Source organism: Solanum dulcamara, chromosome 4, assembly GCF_947179165.1.
Source record: "Solanum dulcamara chromosome 4, daSolDulc1.2, whole genome shotgun sequence".
Lineage (NCBI taxonomy): Eukaryota > Viridiplantae > Streptophyta > Magnoliopsida > Solanales > Solanaceae > Solanum > Solanum dulcamara.
The window spans coordinates 20197447-20209876 of NC_077240.1; the positions used below are offsets into that span (position 1 = coordinate 20197447).

The following is a 12430-nucleotide window of genomic DNA, read 5'->3' on the forward strand; positions in this document are numbered from 1 at the left end:
TTAGAGACATCTTCCATATGCAAATATAATATCATAAGTGGTCTCAAATTCAAATTCTTATAAAAATATGAGACTTTTAATTAAAAATTGAGAGACGTAATTAAAATATTTTTAAAATTTAGAGGTGTATTTCACTAAAATTACAAATGGTTAGCCAACTAAATGGATATTTTTAAAATTGTCAATAATTCGAGAATGAAACTAAATTCGTATCTAGTTTAGAAGTATTTTCAATATTTCTCTCTATTATACTACTCTTTTAAATTTTAAATTTCTGACTAGCCGATTTTAGACCACCAAAGTGACTATTGGTACACTTGTTCCCAAGTTGGGATGGAAAAAATTGGAAAAATTTCCCAAAAAAAACTATAATTTGAGCTTAATTAAAAATATATAACTATAGTTTGGATATTTACCATTTATAGCAAGAGGAGAAACACGATCGAGATTGGAAGAGAGAAGAAAAAGGCGAGCGAGCGAGTTTTTGTATCGCTTGTATTCATTAGTAATACCAAAATCTAAGAATGCAGATTGTATTTGATATATACCGGCTGATACAATATTGTATGTTGATACAAGCATTATATTAAAACAATTGATACATGTATCTTTTTTTTTCTTTTTTTCGTTTTAATGTATTTATTCCCTGTATTTGACAGATACAATTAGTGCAAATAAATGAATTATGTCTCTCTGCTATGTAGTATCATACAGAATACAAAAGAGAGGGAGTGAGAGGAGGGAGATATAGGAGAAGGCGAACAAGATTAGATGAGAGAGGAGAGAAATACTAAAAAAAAAGTGAAGTTTAGTTATAAAATGTAAGTTTTTAAAGTATAGCTATAATTATAAATATATAGTACATGCTTGCTAAACCATATAAAATTTTAAAAAATTATCTTGTTCACAAATTCAAAAGTTCCGTTGAATAGGGAAAATTGTTTATATTGTTCAATTGCTGAAAAATGTTGAACTATCAAGATTTAGTATAATCATATTCTACGTATCTTATAAAATTATTCACAAGTATTGTTGGAAAACTTATTTCTATCATCCAATTATTCTTAAGTTTTATTGAGCTAACCAGACTTAATTCTATTTACATTTTACCTATTCTATTAAATTATTAACAATATTTCGCTAAATTCAAATTGACAAAATTTGTCAATATCGTTCAATTATTCACATCTTGAATTAAATTCTTTTTTCTATTCAGGTTGAAATTCATGAAATATAAAAGTAAGTCTATATACAAACAAAAAGTCTTGATTTCAAAGGCTTTTACCATTTGATTCCTTGCAATTTTTTTACTACATATAAGACTCTGCAAGTACACAACTCATAGATGATATGCCTATTTGAGTTGTGTGTTTATAGTGAGACCCATCATTTTAATTTGTTTATTTTATTTTTTAATCTGTTATGAGAGAGAGGGAATTGTGTCGCTAAGACTTAAGAAACTATACAATTTACTGCTAGATTTTTATAATAATAAATATTTTTACTAATTTTTTTTTATTATCACTAAATAATTTATATTGTGAGAAATTCATATTTGTCCTCTTATTAAGAAATTTACACGCTTTGTAACGCAATGGTTTACATCAGAGTTTGGTTTAAATTTCAAAATATGCTGGCGGAAGAAAATTCCAAACATTTGAATATCTGTATACGTTGGATCGTCCGGTAGAGTGTATTAAAATAATACTAAATAGAATATATTAATAATGTTTGTATTAGTTATGATTACATTAATTATATATAGAATATTTTTTATGCATTGTTTGATTTAATATATTAAAAATAACATGTATTACATAAAAATATTTATTTACAAAAATATCCTCAATAATTATGATGGAAAAGATGTAAAAGTAGTTTTGAGAGATAATTGAGTGTTTAATTATAATAATGCAAGCATTAAATCTCCTTGCATTATTAATATCTAAAAATCCACGGTATTAGTAATGCAAGTCATAATACACAATAGAGTGTATAACTAATGCTTACATTAGTTATACATGCAATGAAAAAGTGTACCAAACAAGGTATTCTACTTTTTTGTGCTGGTTTTTGATTTATACCTCTCATAATAAAGACTATTTTTTTTTGTGTGTGTGCATAAATTTATATTTTTGTATTATAATATTTCACAAATCACAAGTTATGTTTGGACATGACTTCAGTTTCTAAAAAACTTATATCCCACTAGCCATAAATTCGATTTTTAAAGAACAAAAATAAAATAAATAAGCTTACATGAACGCAAAAATAAAAAAATTCAAACCCCATAAAAAAGGTGCTATTAATTTGTGGGTATATAAATAGAGATTAGCTTAGAGATATGAGTAGCAAATTAATACAAACATGGCTGATGAAGTGAAGCTTTACAGGACATGGTCAAGTCGATTTGGTTTGAGGATAGTTTGGGCGCTACATATAAAAGGGATTGAATATGAAGCCATCTTTGAAGATTTAAGCCAGAAGAGCCCTCAACTCCTTCAGTATAATCCTGTTCACAAAAAGATTCCTGTACTTGTACACAAAGGCAAACCAATCTGTGAATCACTCGTAATTCTTGAATATATTGACGACACATGGAAGGAAGCAACTCCTTTGCTACCACAGGATCCTTACGAGAAAGCCATGGCACGTTTTTGGGCCAAATTTGTGGATGACAAGGTAAGATACCATTCATCGCTGATCTGTTAATTTCAGAACATTTAGAAGAATTACTGTCAACTATTTTTATGTATCTGTATAATTTGACTTTACGCCACTAATAATTTGAGGAAGAAAAGGTAAGATACCATTGATGATCTGTTAATTCCAGAACAAAAATACTTTTAGATAGGAGAGGATTAAATAAATCGGTGGGCCTAAAATCAAATGCAATCTTAAATTATAATATATATATATATATATGTTGTTGGTGTATATGCATTTTATTATTAAAATAAAATATTATGTGCATATCTTAGTGGGTATAAATTGTGGTGAAAGATAACTATTGGTTTTTATAATTTATATGACCATTAGTTCTTGTAACTCTCATGGTTATTAGTTTCATGTAACTCATACCATTAATTTCTTGTAACTTATGTAACATCTATCACATTCACCTATCCATATTACTACCCATTATTCTATCCATTGATTACATTGAAGACTTTTTCACTTATAAATAGTGGTGTTTCTTCCTTTGTAATAGATATGACAAAAAAGATGAGATGAATATTTTAAGTGTGGAAATATTGTAATGTATACTAGTGAAAGAGAGAGTTGAGACAAGAAAATATTCCAAATCTTCAACTATATTTTCTATACAAAAGAGAGTGTTTATATGTTGAAGGAAGGTGTTCTTATGTGGAGCTTTGGACTCTTCAACTAATCCAGAGTTGTTTGAGTCATACACTTTGTTAGGCTATTCTATCCTGGAGGGGACAAGTCCAGAGATATATTGTTGGATCGGTGTAGATTATACCGCAGTCGGCTTGAATCTCCTTAAAGAAAGCGAGATATCCGCGTCTTAGCCTGAATGATGATTTATTCATTTTTTGTTCATTTTATTTTTCAACTGTAATGTATTGTATTTGTGGTATATTACACCAACATATCTTTTATGAAGTTTATTAGAGTCAATTATTTAATCTTTCTTGAGACATAGTATTTAAGATTTGTCAAACTTCTATTACTTTTTTTGTTGAAAAGTTTATATTTTCTAGGATAATGGTCCGAAAAATATCTAAACTTTGACGAAAATTGCTGTAACAATTCCAAATTTTGAACGGGCCCTAATACCCTTGCACTATTTAACAGTGCATTTTAAAAGTAAAATCGTGCCCATCTATCACTAAATTTTTTTGGGTTTGATAACTATTGACGTTATTGTTGATTTTGAAGTCAAAATTTTTAGATTTTTCATTGACTTCAAGAATATTACAGTCAACACAAAATCAAGTTCATTGACTTCAACCATACAAACTAGCAAACATAAACACTTTCAAACTTACATCAACGCAAGGAAATACTTCAAATAGCTATTTTGATCCAAACAACAATACTTTCAAATTTAATTCTACCACAAATATACTTTTAAAATACACTACTAAATAGTTCAGGAGGTAATAGAGCCCGTCCAAAGTTTAAAATTGTTACAATAATTTTCATCAAAGTTTGAATAAATTTTGGACCATTACCCTTATTTTCTATAAATTATACTCGATATTTTAAAAAAATACTAATACTTGTAACTTATTATTTTTGCAAAAAATGAGGCCCTCAGGGCCTAAGCCAATCGCCTTCTTTTCAAAGCAGTAGATTCCCTGCAGTTTTAAAAGAAATTCTGTTAAACTATTTTCATGTATCTATATAATTTGACTTTAGACCACTAATAATTTGAGGAAGACAAGGTAAAGTACCATTGATGATCTCTTAATTTCAGAACAAAAATACTTTTAGAAGAATTCTTGTCAACTATTTTCATATATCCATATAATTTGATTAGGCCACAAATAATTTGGGAAAGACAAGGTAGATTTCCCGTCAACTATTTTCATGTATCTAGATAATTTGACTCTAGCCATTAATTTTATTAAGTTGCATACAGCTAGTGAATATACTCGAACCTTTTCCATGAATGAATTGATCATTTTCATTGATATTAATCTTTCATGACCTGCAGCTTCTGCCATCAATATGGAATGTTTTCACAGTAAAAGGAGATGAAGAGAAAAAGGAAGCTCTTATTCCAGCAGTGCAAAACCTAGAAACCATTGAAGAGCAATTGAAAGAGAAGAAATTTTTTGGTGGAGAAAGTATAGGATATGTGGATCTTGCATTTGGTTGGATGGCGTATCTTCTTGATGTGTTTGAAGAGGTAATCAATTTGAAGTTGTTTGATGCAGTCAAATTTCCTCTATTATCAAGATGGATGAAAAACTTTCATGATGCTCCAGCAATCAAACAACACTTGCCACCTCGAGACAAACTAGTAACCAAATACCAACTGCTTCATGAAAAATACCAGACAACAAATTAAATGGTGAAATTTCTGCAGTATGTGTCTTAATAGTTTATGGAAATAACAACAAACTGATTGTGGAACTGTTTGTATGATGAAGTACTTTTGGATGCTTTTTTGGACTATATATCAGGAATAATACAAGTTTGGATGTCACTTTTCCCTTCCCTTTTCTTTTCCTTTTGCTTTTTCCCTTTACTTTTTCTCTACATCAAAGTTGTCTTCAATTTGTCCCGCTCAGCTTGTTAACTTTCATGATGTTATGCAAATGAAAAGACGTAATTCTCTCAATTCTCTTTTTTTTTTACTATCTCTCTTTGTTATTAAATTACTAAGTTAGTTTATTTTATAACACATTATCATCACGAGTCTCCATCACTTTGATCTATTTTAAGAAGGTAACAAAAGGGTAAAACATTTATTTTCATAAAATGTCTAATATCTCTAAACTTGAATTTATTGCTTTTGATATATCTAGAAAATGTTACTCATTATGGACACTAGATGCCGAAATACACCTAGAATCGATGGGTCTGACAGACACCATCAAAGATGACAACATGACATCTAGTCAAGACCGTGCCAAAATCATGATATTTTTCCGCCACCATCTTGACGATGGGTTAAAAATTACAGTACCTCACATTACAAGATGCCCTTAAATTGTGGAAGAATCTAAAAGAAAGATATGACCACCTGAAGTTGGTCATCCTTCCACAGACACGTCATGATTGACTCAATTTGAGAGTAATGGATTTTAAAAATATAACTAAATATAATTCTGTCTTGTTTAGAATTATAGCACAGTTAAATTTATGCAGAGAAGAAATCACTGAGCAAGACAAACTTAAAAAAAACATACAAATCACTGAGCAAGACAAATTTGAAAAAACATACTCCATATTTTTACCTGTGAATATGCTCCTGCAGCAGCAATATCGCAAAAAAGGTTTTAAAAAATATTCTGAATTACTTTCTCACATTCTTATTGCTGAACGTCATAACGAACTATTAATGAAAAATCATGATAGTCGGCCCGTTGGTTCTTTGCCTCTCCCTGAAGTGAATCAGACAAACTATAACCAACGAGAAAGAGGTCATGTCCCCAGTCATGATCGGTTTCTTGGTCTTGGTCGAAGAAGAAATTATAATCATGATGTTGACTGACACCAAGAAATGATCAGCAGTATAAAAAGAAGAGTGAAAAGCAAGAATATATACCAAAGAAAAATTCAGAAAGTATATGTCATAAATGTGGAGGTATGAGGCTCTAGTCATGGACCTGCCGGTTATCAAAACGTCTGGTTCAGCTATATCAGACATTCTTGAAGAGGAGAGAAAATAATCCATAAACAAACTTTATTTCTGAAGATAATATTGAGCCTAGGCATCTGCATGTAGCTGGTTTCTTCAATTTCCTAGAAGAAAATATAAATATTGATAAGCTTAATAATATTTAAATAATTTTCTTTTCATTTTATTTGTACTAAATAATATATTTGTATTTTTTTAATTCATGTAAATAAATAAAATCTATATAATGAGTCATGTTTCAATTATAATATTTACTTTATTTCTTTTTGAAGAAAAAAATGGATATGCCTCAAATTTTATTTGGATCAATGATCAATCACGAGGATATTTATGTAATTGATAGTGGAACAACTCATGCTATTTTTAAACATGAGAGATATTTTTCCTTCTTGCTTAGAAGAAAAGCAAATGCTACTACAATTTCTGGTAATTCAAAAGTTATTGAAGGTTTCGAAAGAGCTACTATATTTCTGCCTAAGGAAAAAAAGATTGTTATATAAGATACACTATTTTCTTCTAAATTCTCAAGAAACTTGTTAAGTTTTAAAGATATCCGCAGAAATGGATATCATGTTGAGATACTAAATGAAATAGATACTGAATATCTTGGTATAACCAAGAGTGTCTCAGGCCAGAAATATATTTTAAAAAAATTACCAACTTTTTCGTCTGGCCTATACTATGCAAAAATTAGTGCAATTGAATCACATTTGATCGTAAACTAGAAGTTTACTAATCTAAATACATTTGTGCTATGGCATGATCAAATAGATCATCATTGATCAATAATGATGAGATAAATTCTTGAAAATTCAATTGGACATCTGTTAAAGAATTTGAAGATTCTTATGGATGATGAATTTTCATTTGCTACTTGTTATCAGGGCAAATTAATTGTCAGACCATCAACCCTGAAGGTTGGCATCAAACCTCCTGGCGTTTTAGAGTGTATACATATAGATATATGTGGACCTATTCATCCACTTAGTGGATTGTTTAGATATTTTATGGTTCTAATAGATTCATCATCAAGATGGTCTCATGTGTGCCTCCTATCATCTCGCAACCTGCTGTTTGCGAAGTTGTTAGCACAAATAATAAGATTAAGGGCGCAATTCTCAGATTATCTAATTAAGGCTATTCGCCTTGATAATGCTGGAGAACTTTACATCCCAAGCTTTAGATGATTATTGCTTATCAATTGAGATAAAAATTGAACATCTTATTGCTCATGTTTATACTCAAAATGGCCTTCCAGAATCATTTATTAAGCGCCTACAATTGATAGTAAGACCTTTACTTATGAAAACACAATTGTCAATTACTGTTTAGGATCATGCTATCTTACATGCAGCAACACTTGTACGTCTAAGACCGATAAATTATAATAAATACTATTCGTCAAAATTAGTATTTGGTCATGAGCCAAATATAGCCCATCTATGAATTTTTTGTTATGCAGTATACATTTTTGTAGCACCATTACAACGTATAAAGATGGGCCCTCAATAAAGGTTAGGCATATCTGTTGGGTTTGACTCACCTTCCATAATTTGCTACCTTGAACCATTGATAGGAGACCTATTTACTGCTCGATTTACAGATTGTCGGTTTGATGAAACAACTTTTCCGCAATTAGGGGGAGAGAAAAAAGAACCCAAAAGAGAAATTGCATGAAATTTTTTATTACTATCTCATTTTGATCCATGTACCCGTACATGTAAGTAGGAGGTCCGTAAGATCATCTACTTAGAGACAATAGCAAATCAAATGCTAGATGTATTAACTTATTTGAAACAAATAACTAAGTCACATATCCCTACAGTGAATGTGCCTATCCGGATTGATGTCCCAAAAGGACCATCTACTAGTATCATAGCTTTTGAATCTCAAACACGCATGAAGCGTGGTAGACCTTTGGGTTCAAAGGATAAAAATCCTAGAAAGAGAAGCGTGAGGAATAATAAAGATGATACTACAAAAGAACCTCCTAAAGAAGGTCAAGATTTGAATAATTCTGATATTCTTGAAGAAATCAGTGAATCCGAGACTCAAGTGAATGAAGAACTTTCAATAAGTTCTACCGATAATGAGATAAATTTAGATCAATCGAAAATCACGATTGATAATATTTTTGCATATAATATTGCACTTAACCTTTTGAAAGATAGTGAAAGTATTCGTCAAAAAATATCGACATAGATGTGATTGACCAGAATAGCAAAAGGCAATTCAATCAGAATTAGACTAACTTGCAAAATGTGAGATTTTTGGACCTGTAGTCCAAACCTCTGAAGGTGTAAAACCAGTTGGCTATGAATGGATTTTTGTGCGAAAACGAAATAAGAGAAATAAAATTGTAAGATACAAGACACTCTTTATTACAGAAGAATTCTCTTAAAGACCCGGGGCCAACTATGAAGAAACATATTCACCTTTTATGGATGGAATAACTTTTTGATATCTCATCAGTTTAGCTATACATAAAAATTTTGAAATACATCTAATGAATGTAGTTACATCTTACCTTTATGGTTCACTTGAAATTTACATGAAAATTCCAAAAGGATTAAAATTGCCTGAAGCATGTACTAAGTCTTGGGAGATGTACTCAATCAAATTGCAAAGATCATTATATGGTTTGAACAATCAGGACGTATGTGGTATAATCGCCTTAGTGAGTACTTGATAAATGAAGGTTATATAAATAATGTAATTTATCCATGTATTTTTATTAAGAAAACGGAATCAGAGTTTTTTATACTCGCCGTTTATGTTGATGACATAAATCTCATTGGAATCCCTGAAGAGGTCCAAAAGGCGATTGGATATCTAAACAAGGAATTTGAGATGAAAGATCTTGGAAAGACAAAACTTTGTCTAGGTCTGCAAATTGAACATTTAGTAGACGAGGTCTTTGTCCACCAATCTGCCTACACTGAGAAAATCTTAAAACAATTTTACATAGACAAAGCACATCTATTAAGTACTTCAATAGTTGTTCGATCACTTGAAGTGGAAAAAGATCCATTTCGACCTCCAGAAGAGGATGAAGAACTTCTTGGTACTGAAGTACCATATCTCAATGCTATTGGTGCACTTATATATCTTGTTAACGCAATCAGACCTGATATAACATTTTCTGTTAATTTACTAGCAACGTATAGTTCATTCCCAACGCGGGGACATTGAAACGGTATTAAACATATTTTGTGATACCTAAAGGATACTATTGATAGGAGTTTGTTTTATACTAACAAATGTTGTGCAGACCTTATTGGTTATGCAGATGCTGGTTATTTATCAGACCCACATAAAACTCGATCTCAAACAGGCTATCTATTTACATACGGAAAAACTGTTATATCATGGCAATCTACAAAGCAGTTTATTGTTGCTACTTCTTCAAATCATGCTGAAATAATAGCAATCCATGAAGCAAGTAGAGAATGTGTGTGGTTGAGATCGATGATACAATTCATCAAAGAAAGATGCTGTCTGGAAAATGATGTCAAAATACTCACAATTATATTCGAAGACAATATCGCGTGCATAGCTCAATTGAAAGTTGGCTTCATAAAAGGAGACAGAACGAAATATATTCCACCAAAATTATTCTTCACACATGATCTCTAGAAGAATTGTGATATTGATGTACAACAAGTTCATTCGAGTGATAATCTTGCACATTTATTCACAAAGGCATTACCAACATCAACTTTTGAGAAGCTAAGATATAAGATTGGAATGCGTCGTCTCCAAAATATCAAATGAAGTTTTCATCAGGGAGAGTAAAATACGCGTTGTACTATTTTTTCCTTAATCAATGTTTTGTCCTACTGGATTTTCCTAGTAAGATTTTTAATGAGACAGTACTTAAGGCGTATTATCAGACGTGTGTACTCTTTTTCCTTCTTTAGGATTTTTCCCACTGAATTTTACCTAATAAGGTTTTAACGAGGTACAACATTTAAGGGTGTTCAGGATAACTATGTATATTATTTCTTGTAGAGTTTTTAATGAAACACATTACACGTGGACATCCAAAGGGGAGTGTTATACATAGTGAATGTCACTTTTCCCTTCCCTTTTCTTTTCCTTCTGCTTTTTCCTTTTACTTTTTCTCTCCACCAAAAGTTGTCTCCAGTTTGTCCCCCTCAACTTGTTAACTTTCATCCTTTGCGGTGGCTATAAATAGTCATTGTTGTTATGCAAATGAAAAAACACAATTCTCTTCTTTTCTTTTATTATCTCTCTTTGTTATTAAATTGCTAAGTTAATTTATTTTATAACAAATCTTACATAATTATTGTCTTTTTTTTGATGAGGTAAAATAATTTTATTAATAATTGAGGAAAGTTTCGTTTACTAAAAAAGAGAACCTATATCAAAATATGGTTAATTCAATCCTCTGTACAAATAGGGAGTATACCAAAAAGAAACTAGAGATAAAACGTAACTTTGCATTTTTACAAAATTTTGTTTACCCTTTCAAATACCCTCCTATTATGTACGTTCTTTCCAAATGACCAACATGATTGCTAAAGGAGCAACTTTTCATGCCCTTGGTCTTATGAGTCCAACTTTGTAATTCATCTTAATGTATGACATACAAAATGTAAAACAAAAGAAAAATTCACAAATAGCAATAGCTTTTCATCGGAACAGTACAGAATGACTTCCTTGATAAAATACATAATAATCATCTACTTCTTTTATCCAGAAATTGCCTAAAAAAGATAACAATATATATCAGCAATTCACTAACTAGATGGATTTTACCCAACAGAAAGAAGAAAAAAATGTCACACACATCCTCTTTTATCTGTTGCACTGATTATTCATGGAACTCAATCCATATCATTGCAAGTATCTAATTAAGTCGATATACAAACAAAAAGTCTTGATTTTAAAGGTTTTTACCATTTGATTGCTTGCTATATTTTACTATACATAAGACTCTACAAATACGCAATTCATAGATGACATGTCTGTTTGATTTGTGTGTTTATAGTGAGCACCCTCCGTTTTAATTTATTTATTTTACTTGTCTTTTTAATCTGTTATGAGAGAGAGGGAGTTGTGTCGCTATATAAATGTCGTAAAGTCAATTATGCAATGATATTAACTCAATTACCGCTAGATATTTTTACTAAAAAAATATTTATTATCACTAAATAATTTATATTTGCAATTTTTTTAAATTAGAATAAAAATTAAACACCGTCCCACAAATAATTGGAAGGGTAAAAAATGCTATTATTCCTACTTATTAATATGCTTGAGAAATTTTTTAGGAATAAAGCTTTGGACTACCAAATGCAAACAGGACCAAAAAACAAGTCAATAGAAAAGACAAAGTGAAACAATTCATTGGACTTGTCACTCTTAAATAATGTTGTGATTGTTATGAAAATAAATTTAACTTGGCAAAATAATAAAGGAAAGAGAGTAAGACAATATAGAGAGAGTAGAAATAATTTTTTTTTTGTGTGTATGCTTCTGTTCTGCAACATCGCCTATATAAAGGCAAAGAAGAAGACAATTTATTGCCAATTTTGACAAATTGGCAAGTGGGCGGGTCCCATTTGAATGGTGACATCTATCACTTGCATAATACTCCCCCTTGAATATCCGCTTGTACATAAAATTTTACAAGAAATAATATACATAGTAATTCTCAACTCCCATAGATGTTGTGCCTCGTTAAAAACTTTACTAAGAAAAACTCAGTGGGAAAAAGCCTAGTGAAGGAAAAAGAGTACACAAATCTGGTAATATGCCTTGAGTGCTACCTCATTAAAAACCGTACCAGAAAAATCTAGTGGGACAAAACCCTGGTTAAGAAAAAAAGAGTGCAACGCGTATTTTACTCCTCCTGATAAAGACATCATTTAATATTTCGAAGATGACGCATTCCAATCTTGTATCTCAATTTCTCAAAGGTTGAAGTTGGCAATGCCTTAGTAAATCACTTGAGCGAACTTGTTGAACATCCATTTCATCTTTCTTTTGAAGATCATGGATAAAGAAGAATTTTGGTAAAATATATTTTGTTCTGTCTACTTTAATGTATCCTCCATTTAGTTGAGT

The 12430-nt window shown here is 30.6% G+C and overlaps 1 protein-coding gene across 1 annotated transcript; it reads left to right on the plus strand.

Moving 5' to 3' along the window:
• Window positions 1-2318: 2318 nt before the first annotated feature.
• Window positions 2319-5314, plus strand: LOC129886850 (glutathione transferase GST 23-like). The gene is made up of 2 exons (XM_055961725.1): window positions 2319-2682; window positions 4685-5314. Exons 1-2 carry the CDS (start codon window positions 2368-2370, stop codon window positions 5039-5041), a joined length of 672 nt encoding a protein of 223 aa, XP_055817700.1. The 5' UTR covers window positions 2319-2367; the 3' UTR covers window positions 5042-5314.
• The last annotated feature ends 7116 nt before the right edge of the window (window positions 5315-12430 follow it).

Excerpts from the sequence above, each read along its gene's own strand:
- LOC129886850 (XM_055961725.1), top strand. The coding sequence starts at position 2,368 with ATGGCTGATGAAGTGAAGCTTTACAGGACATGGTCAAGTCGATTTGGT. Across the intron at positions 2,683-4,684 it reads CCAAATTTGTGGATGACAAG|CTTCTGCCATCAATATGGAA; the intron begins GTAAGATACCAT and ends CATGACCTGCAG.